The 25,394-nt window shown below is 39.4% G+C and overlaps 2 protein-coding genes across 3 annotated transcripts; one reads left to right on the forward strand and one right to left on the reverse strand.

The window, feature by feature from the left end:
• Positions 1–41: 41 nt before the first annotated feature.
• On the forward strand, positions 42–12,181 carry pdzd7b (PDZ domain containing 7b). Of its 2 annotated transcripts, none has more exons than XM_065272232.2 (15): positions 42–171; positions 520–642; positions 1,979–2,153; positions 2,234–2,410; positions 2,644–2,791; positions 3,019–3,079; positions 3,607–3,957; positions 4,252–4,374; positions 5,819–5,946; positions 6,038–6,129; positions 6,881–6,972; positions 7,067–7,138; positions 10,112–10,711; positions 11,014–11,114; positions 11,321–12,181. In XM_065272232.2, exons 1-15 carry the CDS (start codon positions 162–164, stop codon positions 11,498–11,500), a joined length of 2,433 nt encoding a protein of 810 aa, XP_065128304.1. In that variant the 5' UTR covers positions 42–161; the 3' UTR covers positions 11,501–12,181. The 2 variants fall into 2 exon arrangements, with proteins under 2 accessions (XP_065128304.1, XP_065128305.1); XM_065272233.2 differs by having other exon boundaries at positions 3,610–3,957.
• Positions 12,182–12,278: 97 nt separating this feature from the next.
• lzts2b (leucine zipper, putative tumor suppressor 2b) lies at positions 12,279–24,170 on the reverse strand. The gene is made up of 5 exons (XM_065272234.2): positions 24,006–24,170; positions 16,180–16,602; positions 14,685–15,212; positions 14,269–14,538; positions 12,279–14,162 (listed from the first exon to the last, which is right to left on the reverse strand). The coding sequence occupies exons 2-5, from the start codon at positions 16,573–16,575 to the stop codon at positions 13,494–13,496; spliced, it is 1,863 nt and encodes a 620-aa protein (XP_065128306.1). The 5' UTR covers positions 16,576–16,602; positions 24,006–24,170; the 3' UTR covers positions 12,279–13,493.
• Positions 24,171–25,394: the final 1,224 nt, after the last annotated feature.

Below are 25,394 nucleotides of genomic sequence, written 5' to 3' on the forward strand. Positions count from 1 at the left end.
AACGGACACCATCTGATGAGAGCCGGCCTCTGTGTGAAGATTGACGGTTGTTTAAACCAATCATAAACTTACAATCCTCTACCCACGGCCAATCACAGAGCGAGTCAAGGCAGAGGGCGGTCACGAGCGCAGGAGTCAGAAATTACTGGAGTTACCTCACGATGACCACAGGTAAAAATAGGTAGAATACAGGTACAGTTTTTACCTGCGGGTTAAATAATCACCTCAATGTTATTGATAGAAGAGGTTTGTGTTTTATTTAAATGTAATACAATCATAGCGTCACTCACACGAGCCTTTAATCCGACCTAACCGTGCGTCTCGTCTAATGTTACAGACATTCTTAAAATGAACAGCTTGTACTCATTTAAAACTCTATACATGAACGAATACTTTAATATAAGCGTATGATATGTGTGTGTACTGTTTTCTGATGTGCGGAATGACATCAACAACTTAATGATAGCCGTTAATTTACCAGAAACATCTCACTGTCTGTGTGCGCGTGCGCGTCTGTAGGTGAGGTGGTGAGATTGACAGTCATCAGAGGTGATGATGGTCAGCTTGGCTTTAGTTTGAGAGGAGGATCTGAGCATGGACTTGGTGTTTTTATCAGTAAAGTTCAGAGGAACAGCTCTGCAGGTGAGTGACTGTCACATTTTACTGACTCTGTGTCAAATAATTTATGCCCCACATCACATCAGTAATACCTGGGGTTGTAAAGGGGTGGAAAATTCTATTCAATGAGAACTTAATGTGGGGAATTTGGTCAATATAAACTAGCACATAAGAACATAAACAAAACATTTAGTTTGGTCATAAGCAGACATGCATGCAATTAGGCATGGGCCGATTACCGGTTTCAAGGTATACCGAGGTTTAAAACAGTCAAGGTTTCAAAACCACTAAAATGTTCTGTGATACCGTCTCCAAGGTATGAGCTGTGTTTATACAAAATTCATTAAATCATGAAGTCATGTGATTGATTTGATGTTTACATTTAATATATATTACGAAAATATTATATGTTTTGAAAGCATATTATAATTTAAAGGCTTTATTGTACCTGGCATTTGAAAATAACACATTTTAGTGTTGCAAGGGCAATACCGCAACACCGTGAAACCGTGGTATTTTTGCTAAAGGTTATCATACCGCCAGAATCTTATACCGGCCCATGCCTACATGCAATGCAATACAACCTTTAAACAATCCTGATACTTACGCTCCTCAAGAAATGTATTTATTTGATCAAAAATCCTTTAGAAATATTTCAAATATTATTGATTTCTGAAGGATTTTTGACCAAATAAATGGAGGCTTGAAGAGCATAAGAGACATCTTTCAAAAACATTAAAAATAGTCATGTTAACGAAAACTGGCTAGCAGAAAGTAGAGGAAAGAGCATCACAGCTACATGATAGCTAACCTCATAAATGTTCAATGAAATAGTGCTGGCTTACATTTAAATATCTGATTTACCGGCTTCAAGAAATGATCTGTGTATGTTATGTAAGAATGCAAGTACATGCAAGGGGTGTGGCCTCAATGGTCCTTCAGTAAGCAGTGTGCATGTCAAATGGCATTAAATCTTCTTGTTTTAAACAAAAATGTGCTGCATAATTTCTGCATATATTACATAATAATTTTTTAACTACATTTAAGTTCCATGTTATAGGTAACTATGCAACATTTTCAAATTCCCAGTTTATTCCCATATATTCCCATGAAAAGTTTACAGCCTTTAAATTCCTGGTATTTAGCAGCCCTAGTAATAGCTGATGTCAACTACATTAAAGAATTCCTCAGGATACCCTTTGATTAAAATTAAAAACACCTCAGAACACAAGACAGTTATGTTTCTGTAGGAGGTCTGAAGCTGGTCTCATATTCTCAGACTTTTGTCCATCAGCATAGAGCATGTTATAAACTTTTATACCGTACATACGTGTGCTTGTGTGTGTGTGTGTTTGTGTAGAGCTGGCAGGGTTGTGTGTTGGTGATAAGTTATTAGAGGTAAACGGTGTCAGTATGGAAAATATCAGTATGAGCAGCGCTGTGAAAGTGTTGACGGATCACACTCGCCTCCGATTGGCCGTTCAGCGTGTGGGGCGTGTACCTGGAGTCCGATACACCAATGAGAAAACCACATGGTGAGTCCCACACTCATCCAGACCCTCAGAGGTCCAGCACTAAAAGATCAATCTGTGTGAAAACATGTGTGTGTGTTTAGGGTGGATCTGATTCACCGTCGGATGGTGGTAGAAGAATGGAACGCTCCCGTCTCTGCGTACAGCTCAGATGGAGCTCTTTGTCGGACGGTTCACCTACATCTCTCTCACAGTCAGTCCTGTCTGGGGCTCAACATCCGTGGTGGACGAGAGTATAACCTGGGCTTATACATATCAAAGTCAGTACAAGATTAAACACACAACTGCTGTATGTCACACAGTCTGATGTCTGCAAGCTCCCAGTGTTCAGAGTCACAGTACTGTTGGCCAGAATAACACATTATTCTTCAATATGTCTTTACGATTGTGCAGTCTTCAGTATAAATAGCAAGTAGTATTAATGTTTTTTTTATTTTGCATTATATTACACTTAATGTTTATGGGTCTATTGTGTCTGATTGGCTGTTGGTAGACTGGATCCCGGTGGTCTTGCAGAACAGGGTGGGATTAAAATGGGAGATCAGATCCTGTCAGCCAATGGTGTAAGCTTTGAGAACATCAGTCATCAAAAAGCAGTGGAGGTGTTAAAGAGTCAACCTCATGTCTTACTGACCATTAAAGTAAGTCAACACATACAGACAGACAGACAGACAGACAGCAGTGATGCTCAACTCTGACAGATGGTTGATGTGGCGCTCTGTGTGTGTGTGTGTGTGTGTGTGTGTGTCAGGCCTGGATCAGATATCTGTGTAAACTCATTGACGCTGTGTGAATCAGTCTATTATATACTTCTGCTTTTAGACAAATGAGTTCATGTGATGTAAATGCTGCTCTGTTTCCACCACAGGAAGCAGGGAGATATCCAGCGTATAAAGAGATGGTGACAGAACTAAGCTGGATGAATAAATGTAAGCTTCGAAAATATCAGCTTTTATACAACAATATAAATCTGTTGTTATCAGAGGCGAAAACTACTCAATTATTTTTACTTTCTACATAAAAGTACATTTTTAAGTATTCGTATTTTATCAGTGTTTTTCTTTGAAAAACATACATTCCAAAGCATATTATCATAATTTTTACTCCACTACATTTCATAATTTCACGTTTTTGGTTTATATTTAATATTTAAGTACATTAAACATCTAGTATTTTTGTTACTTTTACTTAAGTAAAAAGTACTTTTGTACTTTTACTCCAGAAAAGTAAAAGTACAAAATTTTTATGTAATTGGGTATTAAATCAATTGTAATATGCAATATAAAGCAATACACAGTATGATTCTATGCTTTAGAATGTAGTGAACATTTTTTAGTAATGTAAAGTAATTTTTTCCCAAGGCAAACATCTGATAAAGCACAGATGCTTGGAAAATGTACTTAAAATACTCAAGTAGTGTCTGCCTCTGGTAGTTATGACCTTTGAACTCTTTCAGCAGGTAGCGAAACAGAGTCTGATTCTCAGTCGTCTGTGTCCTCGCTGTCATCTGGGACTCCTCTGGGATCTATGAGTGGTCTCTCTCAAGCAACTCTGCCTGTTAGTTTACCCTTAGGAGCCAAAATGTCTGACGTGCGCAGCTCCACCGAGTCCCAGTTTCATTCGGGTCCCACTGATAACAGTGGTCAGTCAGAGCAACTGCGAACGTTGAGCCGAGGAACCGTGGAGCTGTTGCAGGACTCTGTGATCCGGAGCGAAGAAGTGGCAGACAGGAGAGAAGGCCGGATCATGGCTCCTGGTCGATCCGGTCCTCCCATACGCCGAACGCAAAGTCATGTGACTGCATCAGGTGGGGCCAACACAGGACTTTGAGTCATTAATTTGTTATAAATAATCACATCTTTTGCATTGTGTCCATAAAGCTTTAGATAAGAGTGAAAAGCAAGAAGAGCTATAAAAGATGAAGTATCCAGATGTATGTGTGTTACAAAGTGGCTATGTAGTTTTTAAATATATTGAGTTCAATCAGAAACAACTATACTGTGATAAAATCATTCCTGTCAGGATGGTTCAGAATAATAATCAAACTCCTGATGGCAATAATTTCATGATCATCTGGTAATAATCCAGTCTATTTTAACAGAAGAAGAGAAGTGGAAAATAAATCAAGAGATCAACCGTCCCATTCAGCGCTCCAGAACCTTTATCAGTCTGTTCCGGAAGAGAGATTCCTCCAGATCTGTGTCCCGTTCAGAGAGCAATCAGGGTAAGATTAAACACCAGAGGTCTCGTTTATAAAGTGTGCGTATGCACAAATTGGCGCTAGAAACATGCTATAAAAAAAAACGAACTTGATGGGAGAATGTGCACTAAACTAATGCAAGTCTGTTAGGTAAAGGAAATAACAATTTATGTTTTTTTAATTAAAATTATTAATTTTTATATGACTGCGAGAAACACTCATGCTGCATATCACACATGTGCACTAAAGGAGCAGAAAATATTTATTTTATTTTAGTTATAGCACTTAATCATGTGATTTTAACAAGGTTCTTTCTAACTGCTCTAAACATATAAATGCTTCATGAGTTGATTTGCATTGACTATTTATGGTTAAAAATGTGTGTGTACAGGGTGGGATATGAGGCAGATTCACATACGCACACTTGCAGCTTATCTGTGGTTTATTAAGGGTGCATTGCTTACAGGGGTGCATACGCAGTTTTATAAGTGAATATTTTTTGCCGTACGCCATTTGGGCGCACGTAGACTTTTAGTAAGGATCCTACGCACAGTTTTATTAATAAGACCCCAGAAATGTTGACTTGTTTATTTGCTTAAAGGACAAGTTCGGTATTTTAGACTTAAAGCCCTTTTTTCAGATTGTTTATGGTAAAATAGAATGGTTATGACTGAAATTTCGACATTTTCGGCTGCCCTGAAAATTTTCGCGTGTTTGTGTTTCAGCTCAGACCTCTACAATGGGTTTAATGGTGCACTGGAACAATCCTTCTTAAAATCCATTAAACTTTCGTTTACAAAGACGTGAAACTCACCGAGTGGTCAGGGGTGTTCACTGGTATGCTCACACAAAAATCGCTCCAAAAGACGCATTCCAACAGGTTTTATCGTAGTTTTTACCAACTCCATTGACTTGTATTAGTTGTGCTGTGATGTACGGTATTACTCCGTGCCGGGAACTTTGTTTCTATTCTTGCAATTGGCAAAGGCGGATTAGCGCCACCACCTGGGCTGGAGTGTCTATTATTCAAGCTCTAAGCGGAAGAATGTACGGGTGTGAGGCGTTTGGGGAAATAGGTCCACAAGTTAACAACGAATGCTAAAACAGCTGTTGGAAAGCATCTTTTGCAGCGATTTTTGTGTGAGCATATCAGTGAACACCCCTGACCACTCGGTGAGTTTCACGTCTTTGTAAACGAAAGTTTAATGGATTTTAGGAAGGATTGTTCCAGTGCACCATTAAACCCATTGTAGAGGTCTGAGCTGAAACACAAACACGCGAAAATTCTCAGGGCAGCCGAAAATGTCGAAATTTCAGTCAAAACCATTCTATTTCACCATAAACAATCTGAAAACAGGGCTTTAAGTCTAAAATACCGAACTTGTCCTTTAACTAAAAGGTCTTGAGGTTCACCTAAATGTTACTTTATTGTCAAATGTGTCCGATTAAAAGCTGTATGTTTCTGTAGGCAGGTATGATGATGATGATGATGATGATGATGTATCTGGGCAGGCCGCTTTGACTCGGGTGAGAGAAATGTCTGTTAGATTACTGGAGGATGAAGATGTGGATGTGCTGCTGGAGATCTGTCAGAGAGTAAGAGAGATTTTAACCTACAGTCCTGATGATGGACAGAATAATAAATGAAAACAAACTCTAGTTAAACTCACATATACTCTACCTACAGTATTTAACAGATGGAGGGGCGCAGGCGCTGGTGAACACACTACTAACTACACTAAACACACCAGAGAAACTCCTGCTGCTCAGAGAGATCAGGTGATGTACGTTTGTACAACTCTTTCAATGTGAATATCTATAGTCATGTAGTGAACCGTCTTTAAAGCTTCTGTTCTTTCTGTGTTTTGAAGCTTTGATTGTGTTTACAGTGCGCAATATAACATGTGTTCATGTTTCATGTGTAAAAAAACGTTTATTTATCTGTATAGCGCTGTTTTCACTGTCCTAAGAACGGGCTGATGTCTTCCTTGTTCTATGAAGTCCCTCCTTCAGAAATACGTAACGAGTTCTGATTGTGTAGTTTGTTTAGTGTGTTGTGATTCAATAGCAGCTTAGCTTGCCATCAGCTTAGCTGGCGACTGACGTATTCCTGTGGGCGGAGCTTAGTCAAAAAACTGTTCTAGTGACGTCATTAAAGCAGGAAGTAGAGGGCTGTAGTCCAAACTGGCCGTTCGCTGTAGGCTTTGAAAGGTGAATTCTAATAAAGAAAATAAATCACCTGACAGTGAACTTTGACCTTTATCATTTTAACAGGTATTAGTTATGCTATTATAGCAACATTACACACTAACTAGGGTTTAAAAAATGGGATCAGGAAGAACGTCGGCTTTAAAAGACACCTGCCTGCAATAGAGCTCAGGTTTAGATTTGATAATCTTGTAAGTTAGTGTCACCACTTTCATGATTCAGTTTATTCTTCTTGGAGAAAGAGATTTTATGTCCTTTATCAGTTAATTACTCTGATCAGATGAATGCCGGTTATAAATATATAAATATTATTCTCTCTCAGAACGCTTGTGTCCTCTGATGATCTTCTGCTCTTTAACCACACGGTGGCTCCATATGAAAAAGAAGCTTATGATATTCTGAAGAGTCGCTCATGTAAAGTTCTTATCAAATATTAATATCCATCTTAATGTACATTTAAACTCTGGTGCACGATCGCTGATAGACACTTTATTTTTTTTAAATTTAGGTAGAAATTCTCCACTGCTCTCCCCTCGGACAGGCCGCACACAAAGGCGCCACTTTGTTCCTCCTATGACAGGTGAAGTTCATGTCACCGGGAGATTGGGGCTTCTCATTCAGAATAATTTACATGATGTCTAGTGATGTGGTAGGAAAACTGAACCAATGTTTCTTTTGTGGTGTGATGTATTTCTAATTATTACACGGCTCTCTGGAATGCTTGATTCTGATTGGTCAGTTGAGACATTTGCAGGTTCGTTCTTTTCGAATAATAACCGCTCCAAAATAATAACGCATAGCCGGTACTCCTTTTACGAGTAAGATCGCTCCGCGCCAATAAAGATCAATAAAGATTACTGTCTGTTTGGCGCCATCTTGTGACAAACACTGGACAACCACGACAAGACACAGAGAGCTTACTGAGACTGAACTTGACAAAATAGAGCATGACAGCTACGAAGCCAACACACAAAAAAATACAGAATGGGCATTAAAACTTCTCAAAGACTGGCTAAAGAGAAAAAAATGGAGACAGACAAGTATGAAGCAGAGGATCTTAATAAGGTATTACGATCATTTTATGCATCTGTGCAAAGTTTCGCGGAAGGATAAAAATGTTAATTTAAAACAAATATGCCAATAAAATGTTTCAAATTCATATTCATGTCCAGTTTTTTTCTTATGTGACAAGTAGCCGTGTAATAAGCGGGATAATGTAGAGTCAGCCGGTAGTTATCGGGAAATAAGCCCCTTCAGTGTGATACAAGACCCTCCGCTTCGCGTCGGGTCCTGATCACACTGTCGGGGCTTATTTCCCGATAACTACCGGCTGCCTCTACATTATCCCTTACATAACATGCACTGTGTAAAGGGTAAGTAAATTTGGTTAACTTTGAGGTATAGATCAGTTAAAGCAACACTATGTAGTTTCCATGTAAAAATGACTTACAGCTCCCCCATGTGGTTGAAAAGCGCAACAGTGCCTGGTATCAGACACTCTTCTGCAGGCAGGGGGAGGGGAGGGTGGGGTGGTGTGCTCTACCCTACACCGCCACTTTCAGAGTGTGCTTGTAGCAGCTAGGAGGCTGCTCAGGTTGCAGCAACAGTACAATTTGTCCAGTTAAAAGTTGTTCTATCACTGAAATAATTTTAGAGACATTATTTAAAGGTAAAAAAACTACATATTGTTGCTTAAATGTCCCGTCAATAGCATATCACATGACCACTATCATCACATCATTATCATACAACCCCAAAACAGAAAAAGTTGGGACACTGTAGTAATTGTGAGTAAAAAAGTAATGGAATAATTTACAAATCTCACAAACTTATATTTTATTCACAGTAGAATATAGATAACAAATCAAATGTTGAAAGTAAGATATTTTGAAATGTCATGCCAAATATTGGCTCATTTTGCATTTCATGAGAGCTACACATTCCAAAAAAAGTTGGGACAGGTAGCAATAAGAGGCCAGAAAATTTTAATGTACATATAAGGAACAGTTGAAGGACCAATTTGCAACTTATTAGGTCAATTGGCAACATGATTGGGTATAAAAAGAGCCTCTCAGAGTGGCAGTGTTTCTCAGAAGTCAAGATGGGCAGAGAATCACCAATTCCCCAAATGCTGCAGCAAAAAATAGTTTTCTGAGTTTCTCAGAGAAAAATTGCAAAGAGATTGAAGTTATCATTATCTACAGCGCATAATATCATTCAAAGATTCAGAGAATCTGGAACAATCTCTGTGCGTAAGGGTCAAGGCTGGAAAACCATACTTGATGCCCGTGATCTTCGGGCTCTTAGACGGCACTGCATCACATACAGGAATGCTACTGTAATGGAAATCACAACATGGGCTCTGGAATACTTCCAGAAAACATTTTCAGTGAACACAATCCACCGTGTCATTCGCTGTTGCCAGCTAAAACTCTGTAGGTCAAAAAAGCAGCCATATCTAAACATGATCAAGAGGCGCAGGCATTTTCTCTGGGCATGGATCATTTAAAATGGACTGTGGCAAAGTGAAAAACTGTTCTGTGGTCCAACGAATCAAAATTTGAAGTTCTTTTTGGAAAACTGGGACACCATTTCACCCGGACTAAAGAGGACAAGGACATCCCAAGTTGTTATTAGCGCTCATTTCAGAAGCCTGCATCTCTGATGGTTTGGGGTTGCATGAGTGCGTGTGGCATGGGCAGCTTACACATCTGGAAAGGCACCATCAATGCTGAAAGGTTTATACAAGTTCTAGATACATATGATCCCATTCAGACGTCGTCTCTTTCAGGGAAGACCTTGCATTTTCCAACATGACAATGTCAGACCACATACTGCATCAATTATAATGTCAAGACTGCGTAGAAGAAGGATCTGACTACTAAAATGTCCAGCCTGCAGTCCAGATCTGTCACCCACAGAAAACATTTGGCGCATCATAAAGAGGAAGATGCAACAAAGAAGACCTACGACAGTTGAGCAACTAGAAGTCTGTATTAGACAAGAATAGGACAACATTCCCATTCCTAAACATTGGTCCTCCTCCAGCTGTTCCTTATATGTACATTTAACTTTTCTGGCCTCTTATTGCTACCTGCCCCAACTTTTTTTGGAATGTGTAGCTCTCATGAAATCCAAAATGAGCCAATATTTGGCATGACATTTCAAAATGTATCACTTTCAACATTTGATTTGTTATCTATATTCTATTGTGAATAAAATATAAGTTTATGAGATTTGTAAATTATTCCATTCATTTTTTACTCACAATTTCTACAGTGTCTCAACTTTTTCTGTTTTGGGGTTGTACTTGGTCATATTGTTTGTATTTTACATAGTATTTGTGCATTTGGCAGATGCTTTTATCCAAAGTGATCTGTTAACATACAGCTTTACCAGTTGAGTCACAGGAACAGGAATATTAAAGGATGTGGCATTAATCTAACTTAGATGGACATGCCTACGAATCTTTGTAAATGTCTACTTTACCTCAGTAATCGGTAAATAATGAGCTGACTGATCACAGATCATCTCACATGTCTCTCTGTCTCAGATCTCCACGGTGGGTTTGAGCTACATTCATCGCAGGACGTGGAGAAACAGAAACGGGTTAAAGAAGATCTAGAGCAGCTCGCCCTGTCCTGTTATAAAGAACAGAATGAACCTCTGCAGACGTCCACAGCTTTCAGGACGTTACAGGACGTTCCTCTAGACGCTTATAAGCACACAGACACATTAAGATCATCCAGCTCCTCTGCTCTTCTCCCCAACTGGCTACTGGCAGAAAACACACATTCAGACTCTCCACAGACACCTGAGAATAGTTTGACCCGACCCGATGCCCCGTTTTTACACTCGGGTGATGCCGTCATTTCAAAAACTGGGCGGGTTCCAGGGATCAGGACAGATGGTGAAGAGGAACAAGGACAGGATGTGTTGTTAACTGTAGTGGACATGCCTCGCCACAAGAGGCCGCTGCTGTCACAGGTCTTCGAATCCCTTAAAAAGTTTCACAATTCAACTGCGATACCCATAAAACAGTCCTGGCAACATCAGAGATCAGGCAGGGAAACACAAGACCATGATGCCCACACGGAGCAGGACTGCTTTGAGTTTCATACAGTCAACATTAGCAAAACCAAGCAATCACTGGGTATTATTTCATTTGACATTTCACATTACCTCAAGTGCATTAAAATAAATCTAAATAGAGCAAAACCTTTCTAATATTTGATGGATACATTTATTTTTATGAATCCGTCTCAATGTATTCACAGTTTTAAACATTTCATTACTAAAGGATGAGATGATAAAGACTATATTAGATTCGCAGCAAAGCTGTGTTACACATTACAGGGCTTAAATGCAGGGTCATAAACGCAAATATGATTTGCATTACATTAAAAAGGAAAAACTGATATGACGTGTAAGTAAAATGTGTTTTACTCTGATTAGGGATCAGTATATCAGGTGGGGCGGAGTCCCGGGTTCAGCCTATGGTGAAGATCGAGAAGATTTTCCCAGGAGGAGCGGCATCTGCCAATGATGTCCTGCAGGTAAGAAACTTGATCAGTGGTGTCTAAGAGGGCCACTGTCATATCATGCTGGAGTTTAGCTCTAACATTAACCAAACACACCTGAACCAGCGCATCATTAAAACATCCAGGTAGATTTGTTCAGGCAAGTTGGAGCTAAACTCTTCAGGACAGTGGCACATCTGAGTTTAGATGATGAGTTTATAAACCTGTTTTCTGTGTCTCAGGCTGGGTTTGAGCTGGTGTCGGTGGATGGTGTTTCTCTACAGGGTGTGACCCATCAGGATGCTGTAGACCTCATACGAGAGGCATTCAAAAATAAAGCCACTGATCCTATGGAGCTCGTGGTCAAAGTACCCACAGACCCCACAACACTCCAGTCAAATTATACAGCAGAACTAAAATGATCTGCAGCATAAGGGGGAGTGCACGCCAAAGGTTTTACGATGGTGTATGTCGATTTTACGATGGTGTATGTTTCGGTGTATGTTTTCAATCGTTTCCAATAGAAACGCTGCTTTTTTTCGCGCTGAGGATTAAAAAATATTCAACTCTGGGTGAAAAGCTCAGCTTGTTAATGTCAGTTCTCACGCGGCCTTCCAATCACAGTGGAGGCTTTTTCGGCCGCGTTTGAAAGCTTTGGTGTGCACGCTACCTTAATCTGAAACCGTCCTGCACAGAGTTTAGATCCGATCCTTAATGAAACAGCCCTGACCCAGCGAATCAATTCTCCAGGATTATTAGAAGGTGTGTTGGATCTAAACCCTTCAGGAACTTTAGGAGTTTATCATCACCACATCAGAATCTTTAGATTGATTTGCATCGTGACGTTGTCTTGTCAGCTGAATTGATTTAACAGACACTTCAATGTACTGAACACACCGACTGTCGTAGCTGCCAATAGACAGTCACACTTGTACTGAGTAACCTGCACAGCATTCTGGGAAGTGCTCTTACATGAACATTATTATTAGGAAATGATTGACATGATTCAACCATGCACATGCTCATATTGCTGACAAACTCCTTCAGTCTGACTTCATACACACAGCATGCTGGGCAGCTCTGCTCGCTTTAGGACAAATGCTGTTTTATAAATGAATGCCTTTGGTGACTGTGAGGATAACTCTTAATAATTAGAAATGTTTCAGATATGTTTTAAAGTTTCAATAAAATTCAAGTAAATGTTGTTCAGTGCAGCTGTTTAATTACAAATAATAGCTCATAGGAATATACAGTACAGCATGAAAAATAGACATGTATTGACTTCATACAAACACTGTTATTTAAAAAATGTACAATACTGCCAGAAGAATCACTCGCACAATACAGAGCGCTTAAACATCCTTTGGTCTATTCACAGTGACTTCTATGTAGTACACATTATAGTGTCCATTATAAACTTATTGAGTATAAAGCATGAATCTAAACCGTAACAGTGTTTTAGTCGAGTACAATTATAACAGTCTATAGCTTACGTATATGGCCATAAAACACAGCGTCTATGGAACCTGACTTTAGGATTAATTATTGTTGTGTCAGTAAATATCTCAGATTATACCACATGAATGATAATATCAGTGTGGATCATATCATGTGTTTCATTACAATAATATATCTCAACACATAATATAACGATAACGTGATGACGGATATCTGAGCGTTCTCCTTTTCTTTATATATTTATGTATTACATGATTACAGTCATTCTGATGTGCAGTGTATTTAATAAGGAAAATAATGAGTTAAATGTTGTTTTAGTTTGGTTTAGTACAGATGGAGTGATAGATGAAGCCATGAATCACACAAAATCTTCCTCACTTCTGTGAGTTTACTTCAGACACACATGCAGACGCACACACACACACACACACACATTAAATGAGACTGTATTTGTGCTTCATGTCCAAAATAAATAATGACCCTTAAAGTCAAATAAATAGTTTTTCACAAATATTGCATTGTATAAGTAAGATTGTAAGCAAGCATCTCATCATATTACAGCATGTATAAAGCATTGGGGTTGTGTGTGTCTGAAGGTAGATGATGGTGATGTGTTTTTGACATATATGAACCCTGTGTATCTTCTCGTCTTATACGCTCTGATCTGCTCTTACTGTCAATGATTCATCAGTGCATGTTATTCAAAACAATGTTCGTCTTAGTAATCGTTCATCAAAATGATTCGTTCACAGCTCCTCTAAAACAAGTTTTCTTAAGTGATGTCATCAAGACTATATACCACCTTATATTTTAAGACATTCTTTACAATCCAGTAAGCTTTACGTCATTCACAATACTGTTTGGATGTTGACTTGTTAGATGCAGCTGGTGGATCTTTATTATATGTAGAGTGCATTTCTGAATGCATGGCGTGGCAGTAGACATCGGTTTGAGATACTAGATCTCAGTTGCGGCAATGTCATCAAAGGTGACTTCATTTCCACTGCTCTCATCGTCCTGGTCTCTCATCTCCAGCTCCAGTCTGAGGTCACGGAGAGATCGATCGAGTTCTCGATTTCTTGTGTACATCTTTATGTAGTTCTGCTGAAGCTGTTTCTGATAGCGAATCACTTTATCTTTTTCCTCTTCCCAACTCTTTCTTTCGCTCTCAAACGCAGCGGCCTGATCAGACAAAGTCTGACGTTCGTACGCGAGCTCCGCCTTCAACCTGTCTGCATGCTGCTTTGATGCTTTTAATTCCTCACTTTCATTGGTTAGTCGCCGTTCCTCCCCAGATGCCCCGCCTCCTCTGTTGGAGGAGCTCACACTCAGAGTTTCACGCAGGCGAGACGATTCTTCCTCGAGACGACTCATCTTCTCTCTTAGCAGCTCGTTTTCGCTCTTGCGACGCTGCAGTTCATTCTCGCAGACCTCGAGCTCCAGGGTTCGGGTCCGTGACGCCGTGTGAGCCTCCTGTAGGTGACCGTGGCAGGTCTGTAGCTCCGAGCGCGCCTCCCTCAGCTGCCCGCGGAGAGTCACCAGCTCACCGGCGCGTTGGGCCAGATCAGCCTGAAGGTCTTTCAGTTGCTGCTTCAGCAGTGAAATCTCACCAGACTTCTGACACACCTGAGGGTCACAGGATTCAGTTAGAAACCCAAGATTAACAACAAACACCGCTGACTGTTTCTATTGACCAGACTTCATGATGCTGCTCATCATAAACTCTCCTCACCTCCCATTTGGTCTCCTCCAGTCTGGGACCCAGCTGGACGTGTTCTCGTTCACAGACGGCACATCGCTCCTCGAGTGTCTGACGCTCCTGCAGGAGCTTGGTCATCTCGTCGTGCTGCTGCTTCTTCTCCTGCTGAAGCTGAAAGAGCTGCACCTGAACCAGCTGAAGTTCTCGCTGCGCTTTATGAGACGCTTTCTGCATTTTAGCTGCGCAAGTCTGCCTGAACTCCTCCATCTCCAGCTCACTGCGTTTCTGCCTCTCCTCGTACACCTGTGACACAAGACGCACATACACCTTTGTTACAGCCATCATTTTATCACGCTCTTCATACTGATCTTACTTGATGGTTATTTCTGAGTTTCCTCATTACGTCACAATACATGATTGGGTAAGTGTGAAAATAACGTCTCACTCACTTGACAGATAGCTACTTCGTTCTCATCCAGGTTCTCTCTGAGCTGCTGAAGCTCCAGGTCTCTACCTTTCAGTTTCTCTTCCAGTTCTCTCACAATCATCTCGTAGACTTCTATAGGAGGCGGTGAAGGTCCACTTGACCCCATGTCTGACAGCGGCGGACAGCGACCACCCATAGACCCCGTGCTCTTGCTGGATGAAGAGCGTCCGCTGTCGGAGTTGGAGTGTCCGTGATGTCTAGCTGGCTCACTTTGGCTCACAGGGCTGTTATAGGCAGGAATGTTTGATAAGGAGTTGTCCGTCACGTTGAAAGAGTGGCTCAACAAACCGTTTCGAGCTCCGCTGTAAGAACTGCGTCGTTCTGTTACTACCGGGGTGACGTCCTCATCTCCTAATGAAAACATGCTAAGGTTACCTTGGCTTCCAGACAGAGCGCCCCCTTGCCGTGGAGAGAGGAACTGCATGCCGTTGCGACTCCTGGGGATGACGGGTTTGAAGGCAGTGGGTCTGATAATGGCCTGCTGAATGTTCTGAAAGAAAACAGTCATGTAAACCAAAGTCATTAGAAGTGTTGGGAAAAGTTACTTTTAAAAGTATTGCATTACAATATTAAAGGCGTTCTAAGCGAATCTGCGAGACGTTAGTTTTTGTTGACGTTTGAATTGTTTTCAAACAGACTGAACGTAGCTAACTCCTCCCTCTCCCTTCCGTGCCTTTTTTTACAGTTTGATCAGCGGACAGGCAGCAAGCAGACAGTGAGGAGATGTTTGCTGTATGTAACAAAAAATGTTTTATGGTCTAAAACGCTTCAATTCGCTTAGAGCGCCTTTAAGTTACTCTCCAAAAAAGTAGCTTATTCATTACTTGGTTACTTTTCATAGAAAGTAATACTTGCGTTACTTTTAAGTTACTTTTGTGTTACTTATCTTATCATTCAGAAATTGCATATTACCGTCGCAAAAATGTCAAACTCTGGCCTCCCATCTCCCTTTCTGACTCAAACTGTCCCGGCTCAGGTGCGCACACATAGAGTCTGTAATTCTACATGACTACATTAAGTTTAATTCTGTTTGTCCTACCACTTCACTCACTTTCTTTTAAGCAAGATCATTTTTATTAGTTTTTCTATAAACGTATGAAGATGTGTTGTACAGCGACAATGATTTGTCCTCCATTGTTGTTTCGTAGTTCTGCCTCCGCTCGCTTAGTCGTAATCACGTCACTACTAGAGCAAGCTCCTGATTTGTTAACACAGCAAGAATATCCGCAAAAGTTCAAAGTTTCAACAACTTTAAACGTTGCATGCGTCAAAAGCCTGAAACACTCGATTTGCGCCATGTCATTTGTGTGAATCGCCCCGCAGGACATTTATTGCGTCTTTGCATTGACTTAACATGTAAATCACTCATGCTTAACGCTTCATTTATGTCTGGTGTGAGCACACCATTAGTATCTCTAAGTTTCTGTGAGAGGAATCTTCACAATGATCATACTCACCCTTTCTAACTGGCCTGACACGGGGACCAGTTTCGGAGGTCCGTCTTTATCATTCCTGTCCATTATCAAGTCTTCATGCGAATACGAGCGAGAACCGAAACCCTTTCCTCTGCCAACGATAGCCCTCCTCTTACTGGACGGGGTCCGACTTCCAAGCAGAAAATCCTGCGAGGTCTCTGGCAGCACCCATCCTGAGTCTGGCGTGCCCTTACGAAACTTGGTGCTGACCTCGAGGTGTCCTCGGTCATGATGGGTGAAATGGTTGGGAATCAAGTTACCGACCTGACCCATTGCTCTCCTTGATGGAGGAGAGGTTGGGGAGCGCCGGTGGATACGAGCGTCCAGGCCTGGTGCCGGATGATCGACGGACACAGGGAGAGACTGGACCAGCGCCATGATTTTCAGATACTAATTTCACAAAACCTGCATGTAGATAAGATATTACATTACAAAAGGATCCACATACACATAAATGTTCTTAACTCTTCATGTATAGTGACGAACTCACTATAGTGTTGTAATCTCTAGTGATGTTAATCCTTTAATGCAGCAAAACCAATATCTCAGGTTTAACAATCACTTAAAGCCATTTTAAAGAAGTCAAGTTTGCTCTTCACAACGTTATTCAAAACATCATCATCATCATCATATTCATTGTGTGCTGTGCTTCCTCTTAGTGTTCATGAAGGTTAATAACACATCCAGACACTTCTCTTCTGGGTTTAATCGAGACGGATTAGAGAAATGAATCCATGATAGCTCAAATGTAAACAATATAAAGACTTAAGAAGATTAACTCACATTGGGTTTATGATCTCTCTGTGTCCTCTGCTGATTCTCTAGTAGTCACTTCTTTAGCTGTTATTATAACATTAACCCTCATTACATTACTTTATCTGTAGATCATCATCATAAGAAATTCAAGAAAATAAAGAGGGTGGATTTCTGTCCTGTGATTTAGTTTTTGTTTATTGACATTTCTACATTCATGTCAGTGAATCTCTCTGTTGGTAAATGTGAGCTGCCCAGATCACTTCATTCAGTCTTTGATCTGCTGCTGCTGATTTTACTTCTAGAGGATTCTGTGCCGACTCAATCCACAGATCCATGTAACCTCAGGGAGACATCACTAACAGCCCAACATGGAAAATCTCTGAATGTGTCTGATATCATACAGGGTTCAGAGACCTCCACAACACCTCATTCACTTCTAGTAATGAGGTACAAAACTATGAGAAAACTCATTTGATCTTTCACTGTTAGTGTGTTCACTGATCAGGGCATCGCACACAAATCTCTATGATATACACAACATGCTGATATATATTCTTCTCTCTCGCACACACACACGCACACAGTAGTGGTGTATATATAGGCTAGTTTAAGTAGGCTACAGTATGCTGGGTGTTTCTCTCAGGTCCTGTAAATGGGTCACACTGGCCAGAGTTAAATTGGTTCTACAGACAGAGAGATGTGAGCGGTTCAAGTACAAGCAAGAAAACATCACCTCAAAACACACACACACACACACACACACACACACAAACAGTGTCTATTACAATGTGTCTGTCTGTTCTTCTTGAGCAGTGAGATCTTCATATACCTCTTGCACGTAATATCACTGCGTTTGATGTCATTTTTGCCACTAGACGTCACTACAACAGCTGCAGCTTGATGATGTCATTAGTGAGGTGTGATGGGAATGATGGGAGTTGTAGTCTTCACCTGTTGTTTTAAAATAATTGAGCCAGATTTACTTCACAGGGCAAATTACTGTGAAAGCACAACTTCAAAAAAAGTGCAGATGGGAGTGGAAATTTCTACGGGTGACGCAGGTTAAAGAACACGGATGCAAAAATCTCATTTCCATAATGATAACACCATCTAAGAGCTGCGTAAATGTGTGTTTGGTTTAAGATGTGTGTTTTAAGGAGTTAACTAATGCACATACCAGTGAATGGACGAGTGCAAACCTTAGTAAACATGATGAGTTTATTTATTTAAATACAAGTCTCATCACATTAATTTTGCATCTGAAAATGAAACTCCTACAAATGCATACACAGTACAATCGGTCTCAAAAACAACCGATTCCACATCTTTTCAGTGCTAATATATTTAACTGCGTGTCTTTAGTAAATTTACAGCAAATTTGGCTTTATAACAGTAACAGTGTGGCTCAACAGATGCAACAATAAAACGATGTGCGCTAGATGTTACTACTTGTTGTGAAATAATACTACTGTAATACTTACTACAATCGGCCTTTGACATCAAACTATCACAAACGCAATTCAAAAGCAATACTCTCATTATAGTTTGATGTCATGAGCCAATCAATCACTGCCACATGAAGTCAAACACAAGCAGGATAACCCAACATAACACCACTGACAACCAATCATAACTTAGTTTAAAACTGCAAATTCTCTTGCTTCAAACACTGTTGAAAACATTTATGTAAGGGATAATCCACGGCTAGCCATGCATTAAAGGGTTTTAATGCACGACGTAGAGGCGAAGAACCACCCGACGCGTAGCGGAGGGTGGTTGCCTCTGCGAAGTGCATTAAAACCCTTTAATGCATGGCTAGCCGTGGATTATCCCGCTTATACCTTGGTTATTTGCCAAGTTAAAGCTGTAATTAATGTTTACAGTGTAATTTTTTAACAGACGGGTAAAAATGACGTCCATTTTCTTAAGTTAAGGCTCGCACTCCGTCCGCTTAAAATAAAGTAGTGCCATTGTATTGCTTTTATTTAAATGAATTATCACATTTATTTAAATTCATTATTAAAAGAGCGAGACAGAGAGAACTGAAAGGACCCGAGGGAGAGAGAGAGAGAGAGAGAGAGAGAGAGAGAGAGAGATGCGTGAGCGAGTTACCTGTGGCTGTCTATCCCCTCGTTGCTTCAGCCAGGGAATTTTCCCGGGGCTTGAGCCCCGAATGTATTTTGAAAAGGTGATTGACAAATATGAAACCGGACAATGGCCTATGTAAACCTTTTATATCATGTTGTATTTTTTCATTGTGCTTTGGCTTTACTGCATACAGTCTGTCAGAAATAGACATAGGGCTAAAAAAATCTAGCCTATAGAATACGTTTCTTTGCTGTCGGTAGCCTATGGGCTACTCCGTTTCTGCCACTCTTTTGAATATGCAACAGGTAGGGGAGGAGTTAACGAAAGCACTATTTAGCTACCGGAATGGAACCACTGATCTACAAAACGGTAACTTGAAAAAAATATCTTTAATATTTAAATCAGATAATTTAATGCATTATTACATTAAACGTAATAATATAAAACATAATACCATGAAACAAAATAATATTTATAAAAACATCCCCAAATTAGCCCCTGTAATCTTTTCTTACACTGACCTCATTATTTATTCAATTACAACAGCCAATGGCAAGTCTCCAGCAGCAATACGTTTATATTTAGTTTTAGACGTTCTGTATGGTGCATAAATAAGATGGTTATACAGTAGGTAAACAGTATTGTAGGTTTATTCATCACTTGAACGTTATTCCTTCGGCGCAGCAGTTTAATAATCTAATTTTGGTGGTTATGTGACATCATCAGCTCATTCAGGTCATGTCTGAGTAAAACTCACGTGCAAAAATCTACTTGAGAGAAAAGTTCTTATGAAATAATACTCCTGCGACCCGCCGCGATTAGGTGAGTACACTTTTATATGCTGCAGATCACGTTAATATTCTTATTATACACTTTATACACTCTTTGAGTGATCCCTGTATTTAATATGGTCTGGGCTAAGCCCCGAATGTCCTTCAATGCTGGATACGCCTTTGCTTAAGCATATAGCTAACTTAATGATTCTTTAATTGATTTATTAAAATAATTTATGAATGACAGGCAACACTGGCTGTGACAAGGCAATCTTTATTTGAACGAATCATGTCATTTATTTATTTATGTAAAGTGTGAAATAAAACCAGCGCACTTTAAAGAGAGACGCACTTATGTCTCTCTCTCTCGCTCGCTCTGTCTCTCTCGCTCTCTCTGCAAGTGTAACTGTGTTACTATGGTTACCGATGTTTATAGTAGCGGATTAATTTCTAACTGTAATCAAACTGACTGGAACTACCTGTGCATTAAACGGTTTTGATGCACACCTTCCAGCCAATCAGAATCAAGTATTTAAAGAGACCATGGTATAAAATAATGTAAGTACACATGTGAACAAACTCTATAACACTGTAGTGTTTGGATATTTGAACACAAACCTCTTACATATTGTGCCTTTAATGCTTTACCAAATGAAAACCAACATCTTTCATCTTCTTCAGGGAATTCTGGGATATGATGAGCTCAGAGAGAGGATTCAGGAACCAACAAAGGTAATCTTCCTCTTAAACATTAATGTCAGATTTATATTCACAACCTTTCAGTTGATGTTTAGAGATTAGAAAACCATCTGAAAACTGATGAGTAAGAAAGATGATGTTTTCCTGTCTAACGAAACTTTGAGGAGCGAGCAGATTCAGTACAATAGGTTTCATAATGACAAACTATGATATCACAATTTAACACGACCGAACATTCATTTGTCATTTCATCATATCATAATATATATAGTCAAATATTTTCCTGTTATTATTATTATTGTTATTGTTGTTAAACACTGACCCTATCAAAAGAAACCACATCAATCACACATGACCTCTGAACTTTCTCTCACTGTTTGTTTATTAATAATGATTTCAGCAAGAGGCAAGTACTCCGTTTATCAAAGTTGACCATGTTAAAAGCATATTTACAACATCTATTGAAGTGGAATATGTGATATTATTATCAATGTTTAATCATCAGTAGGATGTTTACTTGATCAACAACCCTATATTTACCATTAGTTTATATAAAATGATGCTAAGACTGATTTAACACGCAAGAGTAAAAACACTAAATACAACTCAAGAACCAATCTGTGTGTAAAAACAACATTAAATCAATAGTATCCATAAAAAACATCTAGCTGAAATTAAAGTCAATGAATTAAACCTGTGACACATCTACTGTATGTTAGTGATGTCATCATGAATAATTAATTATCTCTAATGATTAATTAAAGGTGATGTGTTGGGTTCTGTTCACCGCCCAGACTGTGTGCTTGTGTTTCTGTTTGCGGGGACAGACAGACGCACAGCTCTGGGTTCATCCCGGTGCCTGGCAGTACTGAGCTTTCATTGGGCACACAAGCAACAACAGACCAACAACACACAACCACAAAACAACATTCTGCACACATCACAGACCAATACTCTCTTATAGTTTCATGATGTACTGATCACTGTATAGAACATGAATGTGTGTGTGTGTGCCTCTAAATGATTTCTGATTGAAAACACACACAAACAACACACACTTTTTCCCTGAGAAACCTTGAACAAGAGACACTCCCTTTAGACCAATCACAACAACATCAACAAGCAGCTGAACAGGAAGTGATGTCATCAAACACCAGACTGAGCATGAACATGAACACACACACAGTTTTAAACATTTTGCCCGGCCTGTCATTAGTTAATAGCTATATTTACTCAAAACCCTCTCAATGGTTGTTAGTTGCGGTTAATATGTTGGTTAGTGATCTGTTGCTCGAATGTTCTTGGTTTGTTACCTCTGGTCTCTCTTTTATGATAGACAGTAAAGTTTTGCTTGTTAATATTTAAAAATGAAATGTGTCTATATCACACTGCTACACAATATTATACTGATTGTGTTTCCTCTTAACAGAGAGAGAGACATCAAACTCCTCTTACCGACTCAGATGATGTTGATAATGTTGCAGCTTTAAGGGTCACAGGTTTGTGATTTATATTAATCCATGAAGGGTTAAGAGAGAGTCTTAAAGCTTAGCAATAATGAGGTGTTTTCAGACCTTTACTGTAAAGGGAAGTTTCTGATCTTTAAATGATGAACAACTGTTTTCGGTACAAACACAAGATCAACCGATAGAGATTGAATTCTGCCAATTCATCACAGGAGAGAGATTTTAAACACCACCAAACACCTTAAAGGAATAGTCCATTTTCTTAAAAGAAAAATCCAGATAATTTACTCACCACCATGTCATCCAAAATGTTGACGTCTTTCTTTGTTCAGTCGAGAAGAAATTATGTTTTTTGAGGAAAAAATTGCAGGATTTTTCTCATTTTAATGGACACCCTTCGTCACTATGCATTTACGTGAGGTCGCGCTGGACCGGATCTAGACGAGAAATTGTGGTTTAAAAGTGTATATTTGTTATTTTTCTTGTCAAAAATGAAAATCGTTTAGCTAGATAAGACCCTTATGCCTCGTTTGGGATCTTTTATAGTCCTTTGAAAACTGTTACGTGTTGAGTTAAGTGTTAAGTGTTGGTGTCCATTAAAGTCCATTAAAATGAGAAAAATCCTGCAATGTTTTCCTCCAAAAACATCATTTCTTCTCGACTGAACAAAGAAAGACGTCAACATTTTGGATGACATGGTGGTGAGTAAATTATCTGAATTTTTCTTTTAAGAAAATTGAATATTCCTTTAATGAACAAAATATACAATAAGAGCATGATTACTGTATTAGTGTCTACAGTAAAATAAACACAAATCTAACAGCTAAAGCTGTCCGTCATCTAAACTCTTTGTTTCAGCGGCTCCTAAATAAAGAACAGAAGGTCGTGGGTGATATGAAACACAGATTGTTCAGATTAAGAGAGAGAAAGAGTGAGTGCATTTCTACACAAGTGTTTTAGGAAAGCCCCTGATATCATCTCAATCCAGCAGCAGTACAGTAAACAAACAGAGATCTTTACTCCCTACGGTCAATGAATTTAACATTGCTCTTAATGAAAGAAGACGTTTATAACCAGATGACTTAATCTAAGCAACCCTGAGAACAGAAGATCACTGCAGGGACTCATGGGATTTCTGTCCTATTTTGATCTCTGTTTGTTATTAATGAGACTGTGGAGATCAGAATAAATCTGGACTTTAAGTCAAATGACAGATAGCTGAACGTTGTCTCTCTAAATGATTCATCTTTGACTCTTCTGATGGTTTCTCTGCAGTGATTCAGGTATGATGTGAGATCTGCAGGTGTCCATCATCAATATAAAGTAGAGATCCACTAACAGACACACATAGGTTTGTCTTCATTCCTAACATGCATCATTTCTGACAACTAGAAAAGTGAGTTTGTGCCTCAGTTACAGTAACACTACCTGCTGTGAAATCTAGTTAACTAATGCAATGATATAGAGACAGTAAAGAATGTGAGAAACATCAGAAACACTTTCACAAGATACTGAGTGAATCTGACTCTCGACTCAGTGTGACTGACAGATGATGTTATGTCACGTGACTCAGGTGATTTGTGTGTTTGTTCATACTAAACAGCAGTGTGTGTGTTTATCTCAATGACTAAAGAATGAGACATTAAATGAGATATCTGTCTCGTCATCACTGCATTCATTTAAAGCAGAACAACAGTGATAGATCTTAATCGATAAACTTATTGTCAGAAACTAATCTAAATCCATAGTTATAACTTATATTGATCAACACACAGCTGGTTTAGACTCGGACCACTACACGAGATCAATAATAAACCAATGAAGTTTGTGATGTTATAGTAAAAAAGCCTCTCATGATGTGACAAACAGATCAAATCTACCCAAAACGTGTCAACTTCATCAGAATAATAAAGATTCAATAAAAGACTCGTGAATAATGATGATGATGATGATGTCAATAGACGCCATAGTTTCACACACTTCTCTGATCTGATCCGCACTGAATATAATCCTGACATTTACTCACCATACTGATGTAAACACACAGCACTTTCTTTATTATCACTCTCCGGTCTTTATTCTCAATCTCCAGGTTTGATATTTTTACTCCTCGAGCTTCATCTCTTCAGTCCGACGACTTTCTGCGTGTCTGAACTTCCCCGTGCGCGTCCCCTGATCGCGTCCTCGACACTCAAGCTCCTCCCCCTTCAGCCACTAACGCTCTACTGTCCGACAAGCCACCAATCAGACGGTGATGACAGCTTGTCTCATGTATAATAATGACGTAATATGACTCTCGCAAATATGAGCAGACGTCGTGAGACGGGCAAGCCAATTATATTTTGACTGGCATGATTTATTAATATTAAGTAGATTACGTACCAGGCGCTCTCGGACGACTTCCAATCATAAATGTCTCTAATTAATATGTATGAGCAAACCACGACAAGTATTACTGTATTTAAACTAGGATCGATTGTTTTATATATAAATGTGTTAGTTTCATTGTTTCATTATGGAAACATTTACATTGTAAATATGTCATAAAGCAATCACGTGTTTGTTTGTTTGTTTGTCTTCGAGTTAATGATGCAACAGGTTAGTTGGTTAGTCTCTGTCAGAGGAGAGCACTGAACATTTAAAATCACGCCAAATACAATGACATAGATGTGATTTACTTTAGTGATCACCACTCTTCATGTGTATTATTACACGTTTAATAACATTTCATAGCTGAACCTGATGAATTATATTCGTCTATAAACTCATTGATTCTCTATGAACGTGGGAGCACATTTGTGTTTAAGGCATTTCTCAGATTCTCTAGACAAGAAGATCTTTATTTTCTTATGTGAAACTGTGATGAAAACTTAATCCTGGTATGATTCGTTGAAGTATTGTTGAATCATACCTGAAGAAAGAGAAAAGTACAGGTCAGGTCCAGCCCAGCATTCAAACCTTTATTCAAGCTCTCCTTAATCCTACTGCTGTTGTGTTGTAACTGATATCAGTTCAGTCCATCCCTGCGCACACACAGCCAATGAGTTTCTCTGTTATTTATGACCTAAGATCCTCATTTGCTTTAAACACTAGAAAAACTGGTCTGACAAGAACCTGAAACCTCATGAGAATCTGATGAGCTGGTCAGGAGATTCCAGTCGTGCTTAACCTCATGTAAAAACACAGTAAAGACTTCCTGAAGCTGAAAGATCTCACACACATTTACATACTCCAGTCGTGACAAAAACTGTCTGAAGATAAAGACAATAACATGAGAGCTGCATTCAAAGAAAACCTCATTCTGACGCAGCCCAGCAAGATATTTAGCTTTTAAATGACATCTAATAACCGTCCAAAGTAACACAGCCCAGACGTCCACAGAATAAAATTTGGAGAATATGGGCTGAAAGTTTAA

Source organism: Paramisgurnus dabryanus, chromosome 1 (genome assembly GCF_030506205.2).
Source record: "Paramisgurnus dabryanus chromosome 1, PD_genome_1.1, whole genome shotgun sequence".
NCBI lineage: Eukaryota > Metazoa > Chordata > Actinopteri > Cypriniformes > Cobitidae > Paramisgurnus > Paramisgurnus dabryanus.

What these genes read in the sequence shown, in the direction of transcription:
- lzts2b (XM_065272234.2), bottom strand. Translation starts at nt 16,575, where the DNA reads ATGGCGCTGGTCCAGTCTCTCCCTGTGTCCGTCGATCATCCGGCACCA. An exon ending in ACGAAGTAGCTATCTGTCAA is followed by an intron (nt 14,539 to 14,684) that starts GTGAGTGAGACG and finishes CTTGTGTCACAG; the next exon opens with GTGTACGAGGAGAGGCAGAA. An exon ending in TGGAGGAGACCAAATGGGAG is followed by an intron (nt 14,163 to 14,268) that starts GTGAGGAGAGTT and finishes TGTGACCCTCAG; the next exon opens with GTGTGTCAGAAGTCTGGTGA.
- pdzd7b (XM_065272232.2), top strand. An exon ending in ACCAATGAGAAAACCACATG is followed by an intron (nt 2,154 to 2,233) that starts GTGAGTCCCACA and finishes GTGTGTGTTTAG; the next exon opens with GGTGGATCTGATTCACCGTC. An exon ending in CTGGGCTTATACATATCAAA is followed by an intron (nt 2,411 to 2,643) that starts GTCAGTACAAGA and finishes GGCTGTTGGTAG; the next exon opens with ACTGGATCCCGGTGGTCTTG.